Raw genomic sequence first — 18272 nt, 5'->3', positions numbered from 1 at the left:
GAAAGTATTTTACCTCAGTGTTTTACAGTAGATCCCTATTCTCCTTTTAAGATGGACACCAGTGTATAATTTAGTGTTGTATCCAGGGCCGGGTCTAGGCAGGGGCAAGAGGGGGCCTGGCCCCCTCAAATAAATGTTGTGCCCCCTCAAACTAAATCCCAATTTATAATAATAATAATATAATAAAGCACAATGCCCCCTCAAGATTTGTGGCTGCCCCCTCATACATGCCTGTCTAGACCTGGCCCTGGTTGTATCCATCAGATGTTCATCACTCAAAGCTAAGGCTAAGTTCCAGATGGACTATTGTAACCCTCCTAGTGTAACCTGCTTACTCATCTGCTCAATGATTAACGTAAGGCTTTGTTATTACACTCAGTGCGGTTGATTCCCTAGTTGAGCATAAAGCATTAAGCAACTGCAGTGGTCTGCTAATCATCAAGCACTGATACTTTTCTGACCTGTTTTAAAAACACAGGGAATCCCTGCCTTGGAGAGGGAACGAGGGACTCAATGTTAATGACGTCTGTATTACAACCTTGAATTTTACTCACTTCAGACTTCAAACTTTAATTCCTCATCTAGTCGGAAAAAATGACACTCTCACCACAGACCACCAACGCAGTCAGACAACAACTCTCCATAACAACACTGCATGACCACAGCATAACTATACACAGTGCAACTGTGTGCTACAAGACGGCCATTGACATTGAAGACCTCGAGCTGTTTCTTACACTGAATAACAATCAGACTATGTGAGTGTTCTCACATTATGTGATGACTGGTAGGGCTCCATGGGTTCCTCTCAGATTGAACCAAAATTACCATAAATGTGTCTGGTGCTCCTGTGTGAACTAAACCAGGTGCTCATTTCCCCATGACCACCTGCAAACCTTAGCTTCTGATGGATCAGTAGTGGCAGGGTGTCTCTGGAGCCCACCTGAAGGATGCCAGGCTGTAAGACGTGTGTGTGTGTTTGTGTGTTTGTGTTTGTGTGTGTATGTGTGTGTGTGTGGTGAGTGCATTTGTTTGTGCACATGTGTCTTTGACAATGTAACAGTCTAACAGAGGTATGAAGCCCCCTGGACAATTACCAAAATCACAGGACTATCAACAGGCCGGTGTGTACACAAACGTGAGGGAAGCATTGTGCACAAAGAGTGTGAGTATGTGTCCGCACATTTATATGCGTGGGCCTGATGGATGAAGTAACCCTAGCTTACATCATGTAAATGCCACACCGGTTTTCCTGGAATCAACTTCTCATAATTGTACCTGACAGAGTTGTGCACCCGCAACCCCCACACTGAGCCACCGAAGAGGAAACTCACAGAAAGTCCACAGAGAATTCCCAGAACTGGACTGCTAAAACCCAAAGTGTGTTTTTTCCACCTGTGATATTCTATACATATGACTGCATAGAGAAATTAATAGGTGAGGTACATAAATGGAACAGTGGAATACATTTGCATGGTAGAATTTATGTCATGTTTCCTTTGAATTTCGGTCTTGGCCTTGGACGAGAGTAAAGATGAAATCAATAACCAGAGCATCAAATGTTGTAGAAATGATGGGGAAAAAAAGAAAGAACATTACTTTTAGCTATGTTGAGTTGGACCTCTGGCACTGGCTTCTGGGAGGAGAAGGGACCTGTGTATATGTCAGATGTATTGTATATATGTGTTCAAGAGGATGACTTTGTGTAATTGCACATATGAAAGACAATACGCGTGTATACATATGTGTATACACAGGTGTGCTTATGTATGTGAGTGCATGATACAGTCTGGGAAGTGTCAGTTTCCGCTGCCTGATTGTGTGTGTGTACCTTATCTGATAAACAACATGTAACCATGAATAGCTGACATTCCCTTGGCAAAGCACGGCTGGCAGCAAGACCTCAGGGTACAATATCAGCCCATGGATACTCTTAAATGTTATTAAATTTTTTGATTCAAGGTTCCATCTTGAAGGTGGGCCAAATCGCCTGAAAGGCTAAGTTGAGGAGCAGTTCAAATATTCCGAACAAATATATTTAGATTCAGGCCTGTATGAGTCAATGTGTACCAATCTTTCTGCCAAACTATTGCTCTGCATGGGTTAACTTTCCTGGGACCAACAGACCAATCACAGTCTCTAAAATACTAAGTAAAAGCAGGCTAACTTAAGTAAACACAGAACATATAGAAGAAATTTCAATTTCCATGATCAACCCAGGTGTGATCACTGCTGAAGTTCGAATATGTCTCTGCAACTGAAGACTCCCTGAGCTCCTTCTGAGGCTGCGGCTGTTGACATCCACAGCCATGTCTGCCATTACTTTTATTAACAATATCAACACTTCCATTAGGTATTCTGTTATTTCACTGATGCATATACATCTAAAGAATCCACTGCTAGCTACTTCTTATCAGCCAGCAGACAAATTGAATTGACATCAGCATGAGAAAATGTTTACTCAGGAGATGTAATGAAAATTGTTCTGAAAATGACTCCTGCAGTGCTGTCTCAGGTGGGCTAATATACGTTAACATTAATCAGTGCGGAAAATCAAGAATAAGCCCATGCTGAGATTGTTGCGCTCATCTTTTTTTTTGTTTCCTCTGCAATGCCAAACTTTCAAAGAAGGAATGGAATTTTGGTGGATGAGGTGTAAGAACTCAAGATCAAATTAACCACATGGATAGTCTTTTATTTTCATAGTGCATTAGCTGTGACTAATGCAGGTCTGGCATGAACGCTGTCCCACTAAAATAATAGTTATCTTGGCTAAAATAGCCTGCCACTCTTTCTGGTACAGTGTGTCGCACTCAATGAAATACCCCAATGACTCTCCTCCGACTCTAACTTGGAAAAAAAAGCGTTATATTCCTACAAATTCCAGAAAAAGCTGATGGTGGACCGGTGTTTAATAACAACAATGGCAGAAACAACAGCTTTAACAACGGTTGCGGCTAAAGATTACAGGTTCATCTTAGGCCAGCTTTTATGATATCCGTCACAGGCCAGCAAGGCCATGATGGCAGCCCAGAGCCCTGCTGGGACATGAAAGGCTATTCCACAGTGCCATGCACAAAAGCAACAGCAGGGGACCAGATGGTGCGATGTTTTTCTGAAAAAGTCAGTAAATTTTGGGCAATGGCTTCAAAAAGAAAGTGGATGATGACATTTAAACATTTGTATATTGAGAAAAGCCTGCGTGGGTGCAAAGGAAAATGTGAACATGCATAAGAACAGAATGTGTTAGACTATATTCTGAGGCTGAACTCAAGTTGTTGTTCTCTACTTTAAAACTCTGCATCTCCTCCTCCTGCTCCCCCTGAGCCTGGGTCAGACTGAATCATAGCTCCTGTGTTTACTCCCCGTTTCTCAGACTTTAGAACCCCACAGAGAGGCAAAAGGAGGGGAAGACAAATGAGAGGGACGGAAAAAAGAGCAGTAAGGCCACCTGCTTATGATTCAGAGAATTGGGCAACACCGCGGTAAGAAGGTGAGAATGAGTCACCTTCCTCTTTCCTTCTATCCCTTCATCACTTGAGCCCTCTACAGGTGGGAACCTGTGGGTGCTTTGTCAGGAATCTGTCACTTCTCAGCCCACCTCCCATCACTCTGATGCTCCCATTCTACTGTATGTAAAAATAATGCAGGCAGCAATTTGACTTAGAGTAATGGAAGGATGTTTGAATTCCCCCTCTGAGATGTTGGAACCAGTTGGGAAACCACAACTATTTAAATGCAGGAAATCTTGATTTTATAAAACGTTAATATGATATGCTCTGGGGACGGGCAGACCCCCCCCCCCCCCTCCCTTCATCTTGTCAGCGCACTCTGCTGAAGAGAGGGAGCAAAGGAAAGGAGGAGGGGGAGTGTAACAAAAGGACAAAAGGAGAGAGAGGAGGAGTAACAGAATGAGGGAAAGGACAAAATGTGGAGAAGAGCCAATTTTTTTTTAGTGTTCATCTTGTTTTTTACCCTCCACCTGCTGGTTAACAGCCTTAAATTGAAAAAAACATTGTAAGCGAATGGTGCTTATTGACAGGACAGCTCAATACTTACTAATGCTCTCTCTCTTCCTTCCTGTTTTTTTCCCTTATGCCTCTAAGTTTCCGTTTCTCAATATCTATCAGCCTCCATCTCTGCATTGGCCACATGGTAATTTTAGAGGCCTGAGAAATTATGTCTGCCTTCTTTCTGTTTCCCGCTCTCTCTCTGGCTCTCTCTCTCTATATATATATATATATATACACAGTCTTGATGTAAAGTAAATGACATTGCTTTGGAACAGAAACTGAGCCATTACTCGTTTTTTTTTTTTAACTCCTATGGCTGCATTTCCGTTGTCTGTAGTTGGACTGACTTCTTGGGAGAAAAAAGAAAAAAAAATAATTTATTAAAACTTTTGAAGTTTTGTGGAAGGAAAGCGTAATCATTGTCTCAGAGGCTGAAATCAATTAAATCTGGGATCACAATGACTTTGGCTGATGGTTAAAATTACCCCCACAAACCCATCCCATGCCTCACACACAGCTGGCTTAATGCTATGTGAGTGTTTGGACAAAAATATGAGGTAAGACTGTGTAACATATCCGTACATGGATCCAATGTCTCATAATTACTTTACAGTCACTTCTCTCAAGAAGTCCATGATACATGATCCTGTTTTTAGCAGTGTTGACCAAATGCATCAGAGAAGCTTTCAACAATGGATTCAAACCAGTTAACATATACACTTTTAGTGATGTTTTTCATTAATTTGATCAACGGTGCCTTTGTTAAACTTGTCCATTGCTATAACTGTCCAAGTGTCCCATTTCAGATATATTTGCTGCCTAGCGTGGACAGAATGTTTATATAGATGTCACAGAAACACAAGCATTAGAATTAGGAGGCTCACTGCTGCTGTACTCACACGTGGCTTGTACGGTGGTTACTGTGAGTGCATGCTGCATGTCTCTTTGAAATAGATGCTAACTAATATTAGAGAGCTTTCCTCTTTTCACTACTTTCCCCCATATAAGTCCCATCACCTGATTCCTCTTAACAGACTTATCAGAGAAGAAAGGACCATGCCAGGTGACAGGAGGAGTGAAAGATGTGGAAACATGTTCATCAACCACTGCTTCCACATCTCCTGCTGTGTAATATACTCACATGCAGATAAGAACATGTCTGTAGGCATCCGTTTGGAGCAGCACTCAAACACGCATGCACACACACACACATGCACACGCACTTGCACACACACACACACACACACACACACACACACACACACACACACACACATTACCATCCCCTCACTCAATCTGTGTTAAACTCTTCCTTCCTGTCAATCTTCTCCCATTATAGAACCTCTATCTCAACTCTTGTCTTTCACTACCTCCTCCTCTAAACCCTCCCTCAACCACACACATCAGTTCTATCTGTTCTCTGCTGTAACTCAATATGCAGCCAATCAGCTCAACGCTTTGGCGTTTTGCTCATTACAGACTTTACAGCTGTGGGGCCTTGCTGGGAAGTCAGACATCTGCATAACCGTCCAATATCTTTCCTCTCCTGGGTCGGCACACATAAACAGACTGAAGAAAACATCTGTTCTGTCAGTGAAATGATTGTGGGAGTCCAGGAAAGAATCTGAGAGATAAAGGGAGGATAAAGAAAGATGAGAAACTTCTGCTGCAGATGGTCGAAAGAAGCAGAAGGAAAAGCGAGAAAGGGAAGCTGGCCCTAAGGGTTAAACATTTAATTAAAAAGTCCTTCGAAATGGGCGGGGGATGTAATAACACTTGCCACGGCCATTCGATTCAGAATAATAACATTAACTTCCGATAAATAATTAATAAGGAATGAGTTGGGATATACTCTTTATAGTAAATATATTTTTATTTTATGCATATTTTATTTCTTCTTTATTTTAAAACTGTTATCAATTATGAAGATATATTGACCAGTTATTGGTACAATTTAATATTAAATAAACATCTATGAATGTATTACATTAGTGTTACATTTGCATTTTTTGACATTCTACCAACCCAGTAGCTTATAAATTATCAGTTGCTTCTCTTTGTCATTCTTAACTCACTGTACATTGAATTTAACTTCAATCCATATTAACAATGGACATTTAAATAATATATGACTAAATGTAACTAATACACAATTTAGCTACATGGAAAGAAAATACAAATATCGAGGAGGATGTACTTGATTTGTGAATCGTCTTTCCTTCGAGGATAAAAAGCTGGAAAGAAAGGCAGGGGATGAGTGATAGGAGGAAAACTGGGATGTCCTCTCCCCCAGTGAGGCCCTGAAGACTCAGTAGCTGCTACAGCCTGCCAAAATATAACCTCATCTGGGGCTGGAGACACCTGGCTACTCACACCAGAGCATGCGAAATGACTTTCACAGCTGTCTGATCATGTATTACATGTTTGGAGGAACAGCAGGGGTCTCTGTCATTCAATAACACGTAGTGTATGGGAGTTCTCATGACTCATGTCATGGGAATCATAATGGAACATAGCCCAGTTCCAAGACAGTTTATTTCTCTTTCATTGCAGGTGATGTTACACGTGGATAATCTTTTTTTTTACGTCTCTTTCACCCCCCATCCCTTGAAGCAGAAGGCTAAGCATCCTTATACAAGATGCAAAGACATGTTGCTAGACGCATGACTAGTCTTTGCTTTACCTCAAGCTCTGGTGAGGGTTGGGAATATAACATGTTAAAAATTTTGTTCTAATCAGGAGATACAGTATGTGTGTCCATTCATACCTGCAAGGCATCCCCCAGGTCAGCTGTGCTGATCTCAGGGTCTGCTGTGGTGTTAAAAGGCACAGGAGTTATCCTGACGAATGTGAGGACACGGGGTTCAGGGTACTTCCAAAGCATCATCCCTGGGCTGTCCTCTGTTTCACTGTAGAACATCACCTCATGGGGTCCTGGTAATCTCTGGGACGCTGCAAGGATTATCCATAATGTTAGAATACTTTCAATTGAATCTGTCAATAATCTAGAAACAGGGTTTCTACTGTGCTTGAAAGAATGGCAGAAAAACCGAAAGGGAAAGCTTATCGAAAACATAGACATGGAAAATATGAAAATGACATGAGGATGAAGCAAGATGAAATATGGAAAAGAGGAGGAATAGATTAACCATGATAACAGAGTGGGAAAGATAAAAGAAAGTGCAACTGAAAAGCAGAGGGTGAACTGGACGGAGTTCATATTTTGCTTACATCTAGTAGTATAAAACACATTTCCCTGCAGAGTTCCATTACAAACAGCCTGTATAGAGGCTTTACTGGCTTCCTGGAAGATTTTCAGATGCGTGTGGAAAACATCTGATGTCATCATTCTTTTCATATTATGAAATTGACCTTTTGTTGGAGCTATATTTGACTTGCATCTTACATCTTTGGAGCAGTTATGTTTTTATGGTAATTTCTATTATGGAATCCAACCCCCCTTAAACAGTATCTCCAGAAAGAGCACTGTGGATGTTTCCATGCTCTCAGAATGTTTATATGCGTAAGAAGCTGTATATATACAAAGTTGCCAAGTAAACATTTTTGCTATTGACTAAATAACCATTGATTGAACCATGCCTTGCACCTACAACAGCTGGATAACACTGGATCTAAACTTCTGAGTGGTGTTTGACTAAAGTCCTGGCTGCTGTTTGTGATTCAAGTCCTTTGGAAAAATGTTTATTTGAAAAAAACAGTCAAGCAGAGAACTGCTGCTTTGTTTGGCCCCTGAGAATACAAGCTCTGAGACGCTCTTTGCAGAAAACACATTTCTGGGGACAGCAGAATCTGTCTGTGGCTGATTTGACCCTTTATGTGTAGCAGGCAGCTGCCTACTTTCTTGAGGATTTGTTTTCATTAGCGTTTGCCTAAAACTGGAGAAAGTGAGAGACCGAGAGAATCCGTCCACCCTTCTTTCCATCCAGCTTTCATCCACTCCTCTGACTATCTATCCCTATGTCAAGCCTCTGAGGGGTCACTCACTGTTCTCTGTACTCAGGGGCCTGTCCTCCCTGACTGCTGACAACATGTTGCAGACAGATTGTCCCCTATGTTCCAGCTCACTACTGTACATTCTCCTGCTTCAGTCAGCATAGTAAATGCATCAAAGCCCACTGGAACAGTGCAACAAACAAAGACTCAACCACAGCTGACTGAGTGGATGGCTGGTCCACAGCCAAGGAGAAGTTTGATCCTCTGTGTACAATGTTCTTGTGTGTGTCTGTGTGTGTGCACGCAGGGGACAGCAGACACAGAGCACAAAGAGGGGGAATAAACAGCACGCTGCTCAGAGTGGAACCAGGCAGACGTGTCTGATGAAACTTCTTTCCACAGACGACTTTGATCTCACTCTCATTTAAGTCTCTGTGTATCTTGAGTGACATCTCACTTTGTCACAAAGGCTCTTTTGAGTTTGGCAGGATTCAGGGACCAATAATTACCACTCTTCCATCCATTCTGAAAACTTTGTCATGAAACAACCAGGAATATGTTTGTCCTATTAAATATAATTTTACTGAGATATATGTCCTTAAAAATTAATTTAGTTTGTTTGTAATTACTGATATGAATACCAGCTGATAAAAAGACCATAACAGGTAATCACTCTTTGGGAGCTTGGACTACTGCTGAACATCTATAGACTCTTCTGTGAAATTAAAAGTTTGCATAAATTCAAACAGCATTCAAAGTAATATATATGATGATATAAGCCTGGCAACGCTAGAGTATGAGGCACATGTCTTCTCTGCATGAAATCAACATGTACTGTTTAAACATTCACCTGAGTCCTGGATGTAGTGAAAAAGCCCTGTACGCAAGTCATCTGAGCTGTGCTCTGTCCGAGGAGAGGAAGAGCCAGGAGAAGGAGGCGGCTGTTTGTGGCAGAGCTTGCCCTTGGAGCAGTAATTGGCTGAATCCTCTTTCTGAAGGTGAAGGTATCCTCGGAGGTGCTCCTCCACAAGATTCAGGCAATTCAGATGCTCTTGTCCCCAAAAGACCTGAGACAGAACAAGAGAAAGTAAGATGGGATGCAACAACAAGTAAAAAGTGTTGGATGAGTAACGAGAGAAACAGGAAAACAGGGCGGTAAAGACAGGGCAAGATTTTGGAATTAAAAAAGGGAGCAATGTATGGGAAGTAAATAAATATAGTAAAAAGCTTAAGTGACACAGACTCCTATAGCTGATCCATAAATAAATATTATTTTCCAAAACAAGAAGAGAAGTGGTCAGGATTACCCTCATGATCAACCCTTCACATCCTTACTAATATTACCTAACATAACCTTACATCCTTCTTACTTACCCGTGGCATTCCCCTTCCCATGCGCCATCAAAGTGGGTCTGTCTGGGGTTTGGACTGAGGATGAGGAATATCTGAGTCAAAAACTCTTCACACATGGAGCTGCCTGCCTGCTTGCCCCGCCACTCACTAGCTCACAAGGGTGGGTTATGACTAAACTCTAAAAACAGGAAAATGTGGGGATTTTTTTTCAAGGTTTTGGAAAGAAAGCATGAGAATAAGGAATCAGAGGGAATTCCAGTGGTTTTGTACAGCGCTTGATTAACATGCCAATATTTGCAAAGGGAAATGTATGATTACGTATTAAGTGTTGAGTCGCGAGTGATGTTTCGGTTAATAGGCATGCAATAAAAACATTAAGGGAAACATTCAAAATAGGGAAGGGGGTTACCCATGAAGAAGTAATGTGGAATAATACATTAGTAATAATGCGTTCAGTTAGTCACATTTCCAGAGTGGACATTATGTAACTTCTCACAGGAAAAAGGCACACATAAGATATATCCCCCACCACACCCCCCAAAATAGCCTTATAATATTCCATTCCTTAACCAGCAGATGTGACTCAAATCTACAGTGGAATTACAGCATGCAATTCCTACTGTCATCACTTCAGCTGCACAGAGGACAGAAGCCATGGCAGAACTGAAGAGGATTCAGCAAATTTCAATAGAGTGTTAAGAGTGTGATGACCTGTGTCTCTGGGTGTCAGCTACACTGTAAGGATTAATTTGGAAACCAGAGGCACTCACAGCTGAGGTGACATTTTAGTGGGCAATAGCATTGCTTCAAGTAGGAGTCTATTCTTTTAAACAGAGCCTCACTCAAGCCCTCAGGGTAAGTGTCCTTGAGCAAGACATTCAATTCTAACCTGTTTTAGAGGTGCTGATCTGACCCTGGCCTCTAAAACTGTAGCCGTGTGGGTTGATAAATTATATGCTGAGTTGATTTAATAGCCAGACCTGCAGCAGGTTGCCCTTCAGGTCCAGCAGCAGTTTAGGGGGCCCGGGCTCAGGTCCAGGGCTGCCGCTGTGCCGACACCACTGAGCCTCCAGGGAGGTGCTGCAGGAGAATGGCCCCAGCAGGAGATGGCTTCGGTCCTTTAGCCCAGTTCTCACCAACAAATCCTGCAGCTCCAGCAGCACGGAGGAAGACTGAACTGCGTCCAGGAAGACAGCAGTAGCAGAAATTAATGACTTATAGAGCACAGGGTAAAACTACAGAGGGAAACATGAGGTAACTGATATGTTTGAAAACATTTTTAAAGAATAAATTTGTTGTCATTGATAACCTATGTACCAAATAATTTGTGGATAAAGTAACAGCGGTTCCTAATTTATAACGATACCTTGGTAACTTAAGAAAGAGGGTTTAAAGAAATGCTCAAAATCAAAACTACTACTACCTTCACTGTAGTAATGCTCTAGATTCTACTTGAGAAATATTATTTGTCAGCAGTTCAACAATATACTGTCACTTTTTTATTGTTTGTGGGCTGGATTTTGTGTGCAGAGTTTTTTTATATAAAGTCGATGCTGCAGAGTGAAGTTACAAAACTACCCTATATTTTCATAAAATCAAACTTTTCATTACTGCTGAGGAGAATGGCGCCTTTCGTGACATTCAGATGAGGATGTGAAAAACAGAACATGATGTTTTTTTTTTGTGTCATTTAACAATCCCAGATCTCAACCCAAGCTGGAACCAGTGCAGTGAGCAGTGCAGCTTAGTGCTCTAGGCCAGAAATTGATGGATTTAGGTCTGAACCTGCCGAGATTCAAGTCAGAGCTTCTGTGATTTGGTAAACTGACAAATGTTGCTAGTATCATGACAGTGAGAAATCCCTGAAGCAATCCAGACAGTGGAGCCGAAACACCCACTCAACCTGAAATAACCAAAAATAGCAGAAAAGCCAAATTTAATAAGGAAAGCTTAAAACGTTTCCTGTCCTTTCCATTAAATGTGTGATATGCCACTGTTATCACAGGCTGTTCTGAACTTATTCTTGTGGTCCCAAAAATCTTTGAACTGAAACCTCTTCCACCAGTTGGGAGGGTTGAACTGGTCAGTTAAATCTACAGCAGCAGCAGCCCATTTGGAAACCTCAAGCCTGAATGACTAATAGTTATCTAAGAAGAGGCTCTTAAAAGATGCCTTTTTAGAAATTCTCACTCAAGTCTGAATCCATCACTACAGGTTTTGGTGTTATGGTTACTATAATTTAGGGTTTTATTTTCATTATTTGAACAGTAGTACAAAGGTTGTTTGTACACTATTTAACAAACACTGTTATTTTTTCAAAACACTATTTTTTTTAACTATGTTTAAAATTGAAAATAAACACCCAGAAGGCACATTATGTGATGTAAGTAAATGAATGGTAAACCTTTGATATCTGACTTTTTCTTTAGGAGCCCTATACATACAAGAGAACATGTATTCATTTTAGTACTGCTTTGTGATTTCTTGTAGATAGATAGCTATGTACGTCAAGCTTTTGAGGAAAGACTACAAGGTTTGAGAAAGTGATGGAAAGTCATACGAAGGGAGGAGGTAATAAATTAGGACACAGATATACATAGACATAGAGGCCAGGAGAGACAGAACCAGAAGGTATGAGAGGCATAGAGCTCTAGATGAGGAAGATATGTGAAGAGGACTCTTTTCAAGCTTGGCAAACTAACTACTCCTACAAAGGACAAACAACACAATATGGGGGGGCTGGGCGCTTCTCTTATATAAATTATTTTGGGGAAATAGTATGTTGGTATGACTCATATCTCCCAGGAAAGACATTGTTGGAACAAGTTGACCGTTTACCTGCTTCTCATCCTCTGGTGTTGCAGTGCAGGGAGAGCAATTACAGATTACTTACTGCACTGTGGACATTGGGTTTATTTTCATGGCTAAGATTTATTTGACAGCCCAGGGGAACTCCCTAACTGGCTTGTTAAAAGGAGAATCTCTCACAAGCTCATTTAAATTGCAGATGCACGTGTAAGTACAGTTCATACAGAAAAGTACATCCAAATGCCTGTATACGTACACATTGCATTCTCTCCTGTCTCACCATGCATCATTTAAATCCCAGTTGACCGCAGCATCCTGGTAATAAAGCCAGCAACAGGAGCTAGCACTCCCAAAAATCACCCAAACTGGGAGTGGTTCTAACAAGGGGAATCCCTTTCTTTCTTCATCCCTAACTCCATTCTTCCATCCAGGCTGAATAATAGTCACAGGCACATTTCTACATCCTCTCTCCTACTCTGCTTTTGCCACGAATTACCATATTACAGCTATGAAAAGTTGTCTCCAGAGATATATCTGCAGACAGCCCAGAGATATTATACCACTAAGCTGTGAAGTACCTCTATTAGCAGGAGGGAGAGGAAGGAATGTGGAGGAAAAAGCTGAGCTGGAAAAGTATTGGAAGATGGGGCAGGCGGTATATGTACGTAAAGACCTGGCCAAGATTGTGTTGAGTTAGTTGCTTCTAGTCTCTCAGTTTGATGGGTGCCTTTTCCCATTTGCAATTCTTAACTTTTTATTAATAGATAGGATCAAGGTCAGGAATAAATGGTCCAATGTTATTTTCTAATCTATTCTTGGGTTCTTTTAGTTGCAACTTTTAGATCATAATCCTGTTGGAGGAGCCATAATTTGAGGCTGAATCACAACTTCTCCACGTTTCGCAGTGGATGGTGTTCTTTTCATTGAAAGCTTAAGTTTTCCTTCTGTGAAGAGTCACAACAGTTACTAAAAAGCTCTCATTTGATTAAATCTGTCCAAAGGACATTCTCCCTGATCTGGCAAACTCCAGTTCTGGTCATTTCTCTTGTCAAAAGTGGGGTCAGTATTCAATAGGTCACATTTGGAGTAACTGGTCACTGCTGCACATTGACCTTGGACGTCACCTATCTGTTTTGAAGTATTTCTTCCTTCCTCTGTTCTTTTTCCACCTTTCAAAGTATCATGTTGAATCTGTGGTCAATTTTCCTCTTGAGACCACTCCCAACAAGGTTGCTATGGCCCAGTGGACCTTTAACTTTTACATAGAATCAGCAAATGTGTTCACAGCAACATCAAACTGTTTGGAGATGATCTTATAGCCTTAGAGCCTTATCTTATATTCTCTACCAGGTCCATGTTCAGTTTAATGTGTATTATAAAGTAAGAGATCAATTTCACTCTCATCACTCTCGCATCAATTAAAGCCCTAGAAACCCATTTCTGTTACTCAACACACAAATATCTTCTGTTCTGCTGTTCACTGCACACCTGACATGTTTGAAGCAGAAACTAAGATAGATAAGGTCAACTATTGATCATGATATGTCTGGTGAATGGATATATATTTTGTAAATAAACAGTTTTCTTTGATGTCCATGACATTGGCTAAAAGTTCAATGACATTAATGAACTAGCCAAAAATAAAAATAAGCTCAACACACACTGATATAGCAGGAGTTTGCTCCTGCTGTGGGGGACTTGAGATACAATCAAGAAATTCTTAATAATAAGAAACTTAATTCAGATCCTACTTTGATCAAAAACAGATCGCAATTACTGACTTACACCTGCATATCTCACACCGTCCATATAAACGGTGCACAAAAGCACACCCTCTGCAGGCTAATGTATAACCTATGACACCCGTGGAACAAAGTGGGTGGTGGAAAAAGGGTGGATGGAAATCTTCCTGAAGTGAAATACATCTCTGGCAAACACTCGGGTAAGATTAGATAGGATCTAAGACTGATTTACCATGTCGGTTTCTCCCTGGCAGCCGTTATCTGACCACTGCCTGGTTGATTTATACCCCGGGACAAACTGGTATCAATTAGACGAAATCTAAAGGAGTCATTACCCCATCTAGCAGAGGCCCCCAAAGACTGTTTGGGATGGTAAGAGTAATAGAAGTAATATACTGTCACACACCACAGAAGTTTACTATTCACTCACCACACAACCACTATAGGACACTAGAGGAAACTGGTTTGGTAGCAGGGGACGCTGTCAGCCAAAATGACACAGTGCAGGGAGATGTGTATCATCCAAGCTGTTACAAATACAGTAACTGAAGAGTGTTGATGAGTTACATATGTGTTCAATGACAGCTGCAATGCGTAAGCAAATTACATATGGTAGATAAATGTTAATTTTCAATAGTCAACACTCACTTAAGACAATAATGTTAATGTCAATAGAAGGGAAAGCTTAATCTTAGAATGTAAATGTTCAGTTAATGACATTCTGGTTCTTGACTAAGGCCTGATGGTTCCTGAAAATCATGGAGTTGTAGGTCTTTGGTTCGGGCCATCTCGATCACACAGCTTCGGTTTGGTTATTTCCAAATGAAATATTGGCAGCTCGGCACAGGTGTGTGTGTGTGTGTGTGTGTGTTTGTGTTTGAGTGCGGGTGTTGGTGTGTGTGTGTGAGTGTGTATGTGTGTGTGTGTGTGTGCGGGTGTGGCTGTGGGTGTCTGAGTGTGTGTGTGTGTGCGTGTGTGTCATATGTTGCACGTAGGACATGCAGTGCCGGACAGGGAAAGAAAAAGAAACAGCGAGTCTGACCTTATATTATGCGTTACATTAGCCTGGAATTCGAATGGTCAGTAAAAGAAGAAATAATGTTGCACTTCAGTGTGCAGAGACCATGTGACCTTAAACAGCTTTTGATTCTGCTTTCACATAGTTTTGTTCTGCATTAGGAAAATGTATCTGACTATAAAAGTAGTTTACTTTTGTAGTCATTAAAGTTTTGTGCTCCTGGTTGACAGTGCCTTACTCTATAAGTATTCCCAAATTACCTGCAGTATATTTTTGTGGGAAAGTAGAGAGAGCAGCATTCAATCATTTGGTAGTGTATTAAATACCAAAATCAATGAAGTCCAAATCCTGAAATAAATCTGGGCTTCATAAAGATAATACTGAAAAAATAGAGGTATTCCCCAGTTTTTCTGTCATGTTCTGGGAAACTATTTTGGATCACTTTTGATCAACTAAGCAAACAATTTTTCAGTTAATCAAGCTAATATTTGTCTGTTTAATGCTAATCAAAATATCAGAAATGAGTGCCCTAAGTTATTCCGTCAAACTTCTTCGGATTAAATGTCCCCTCCAGGATGTGTATGTGTCATGTCTTCTGTGTAACATATTTCTACTAGTAATGCAGTGAAAACTATTTATAGATGGGTTTAGTTGCCATATCACAGCAGGGTGTATTTCCAAAGATAAATCTCTTTTAAGTTTGGCTTCACTCAGCTCTGTGTCCCCCCGACTATCAGAACAGAAGTAATATGATAAATGGAAAAGAGTGGCTTTATTTCTGCAGGTAAACACACAGACATGAGCAGGGCCAGGGAAAACAAAATAAAACTTGTAAAAAAGAAGAGACATGAATAAATAGTAGGTAGTTTTCACTTCATTCAAAGAACATATGTTTTCCTTTGCAAGTGTGCTGGAGTAAATCACCATGAAAAAGCAAGGGTTCCACAGAGGCAAAGGACCAAGGGGAAAGCTTAAGTGTGTGTGTGTGTGTGTGTGTGTTATTGTATGCATAGGAAAAAGTGCACATGAGTAACAGAGTTACTGGTGTGTGTGTGTGTGTGTGCGTGCACAGCACATGTTCATAGGAAATCGGGGGCACTCTATGGGCAGTCTGACGGAGAACTGAGAGATTAGGGAGGGTCTTGTTTCATGGACCTTAAGACATCTGTTCTCTCTCTCTTGCCCACCTCCCAACCTTTCTTTCATTGAACTATAAATGCCCCCCTACCTTGGGGAGGGGTGAGTCGTGGACGGAGGGAGGAATGTGGGGCTTCCACTTGCTTTTCATTAACACAGGATCTGGTAACACACCTCACTGTCAACCTAATCCCCTCTCTCTCCATCTTGTCCCCTGGCAGAGGGGAGCTGCCATGACCAGGTACAGAGCCCCAGATGTTCCATGGATGAGGAGTGGGGCTGGTGGGATGACAAGGTCTTCACCCCACTGCAGCTATGAATGTACGTTAATGAAGACAGGGTGGGGCGGGGTGGATGCAAAGACATCTACTGAAGAGACCCCTGTTAGTGCTCACACAGAGTAATCTGCCAGTCTTCTGTTTCCCCCTCGGCCCGTTTCTCCTTCATTTCTCTACCTCTCTGCCTTTGTTTTTTTTTACCAACTTTTTCCCTTCTTCAACTCATGAATGAATTATCTTTCTTAGCCTTAGTCTCTTTTTCCTGCTCAACTCTGCTGTTTTTTAACACATTACTATCTGTACATCTCCTTAGTTTCATCTCTGCCTCTTTTTCTTTATCTGCAGTGCCTCCTTGCTTCCCCTCATTCGTAACTACTTTCCCTTCCTCCTCCTGCTTCCTCTTCGAACTGGCATCATCCTGAGGTTCTGCTCAGGATGTGGTCTATCAATCTCAGTCTGCCACTGAGAAGCAGCGGTGCAACAAAAGCAGCAACAGTAGTGATAGTTATACTACATTCTCCTGTCTTACATCTCTCATGTACAGCTTCTCCCAGGGGGGGCATTCAAACTGACTTATTGTGGCAGCTCAAATGCTCAAACTTACAGAACAGGAATCCTACCCTTTATCATCCTAGAATTCCAAAGTATCCGTTTCTGAGGTATGGAGCGGGCTGGAGAGGTCGCCCGGTGGTGAGTGATGGAGGTGGTGCAAATAAGGCTAAGAGTCAGCAGATACATCTATTGTCAGCTGTGATTTGTCTGTGTAATTTGAGACAGTTTGTCTCCTTTCGATGTCAACAAATCTGGAAACACTATGTGAAGAAGCCCTCTGGGAAAATAACCACGTGTGTTGTGACAGAGATCTATAAGACTGCTTAAGTTATGAGGGGAAAAAAAATGGGTGAGACAAACATGTTATTCAGCAGGAAAACTTAAGATTTTATTTTAAATACCTTTTTCCTATTCAAAAAAGATCCTCTATGTAAACTTTGAAGCTGTCTGTTGGACAAATATACAGGTGTTATTACATTACGTTTGACCATGCTCTCAGAGATGAGGCCAAGTGTTAAGATATCAGATTCTATAATGATCTAGAGATCTATGGACTCAAGTATGATATATGAGGAGCTGAATGACATTTTTACTGCACATGATGACAGTATTTGTTTTATGAGGTTATTATAGTGTCTTGTTCAGAACATACATACACAATCTTGTGTTTTCTGAGCCATAAGGACAACGAGTTTGTAGCAAAACCCAGGAGAAATGATGCAGTGGTCTTGATTCCACCATTGTTATTTGTGTCTGAGACTGTCTTTTTCAAGGAGCTGGAAAAGGTGGAGAAAACAATATCCATTGAGTCACTGCACACTAATCTCTACTCAATGTGTTTACCAGAAATGGATCATGATAACAAACCTGTTGTAAAGTGTATCTAAGAAAAGAGCTCTCACTTTGAATAGTAGAGTAGTTTCTAATGGAAACTGAGTGGAAGGGGACTTGGTTTCATTTCTTCTTCCATTGCATTGCACACACAGTTTCAAAACTGTGAAATAAGGATAAAAGCTGAGAAGCTATTGAAAACCAGGGCAGAGCAGGGCAGGAGGGCTGAGTATGTATCACCGTGCAGTTATGCAGATTCGCGTAAACAAAGTGCAAATTGTTTGAGGTTTTAATTAACATTTTTGAAAATCATTTAATCTGAAGTAACCCTATTCGACAACATCTGCTAAACAGATGCTGGTGCTGAGAGAGCCCAGTTCAAACTCTGTCCTTGTCACTTCGCACCACCAACACACAGAATGTGTTGCTCAGCAGCACTGAAGTAAAAAACAATCTACCTGCTAAATTATGAGTAAACTTGTTCCTTGTCATCTACTGCATGCAGCACACAAGCTGCTGGCTCTCTTTTAACCTTGTATTTCTATCAAATGTCCAATTTTGAGGATGTGCCAAAGAATAAAAAAAT

The 18272-nt window shown here is 41.1% G+C and overlaps 1 protein-coding gene across 1 annotated transcript in view; it reads right to left on the bottom strand.

The window, feature by feature from the left end:
- LOC133013557 (intermembrane lipid transfer protein VPS13B-like) overlaps nt 1-18272 on the bottom strand; it is a 325549-nt gene that overhangs the window by 57765 nt on the left and 249512 nt on the right. Inside the window, exons 39-41 of the mRNA XM_061080533.1 lie at nt 10301-10497; nt 8818-9034; nt 6781-6965 (exon numbers count right to left, since the gene is read on the bottom strand). Of these exons, the coding sequence (XP_060936516.1) occupies nt 6781-6965; nt 8818-9034; nt 10301-10497 (599 nt within the window). The remainder of the gene's footprint in view (nt 1-6780; nt 6966-8817; nt 9035-10300; nt 10498-18272) is intronic.

The sequence above is a fragment of the Limanda limanda genome, chromosome 11 (genome assembly GCF_963576545.1).
Source record: "Limanda limanda chromosome 11, fLimLim1.1, whole genome shotgun sequence".
NCBI classification, from domain to species: Eukaryota; Metazoa; Chordata; class Actinopteri; order Pleuronectiformes; family Pleuronectidae; genus Limanda; species Limanda limanda.
Note: the sequence above shows the minus strand (reverse complement) of the source record. Positions and strands in the feature narration are given on the sequence as shown.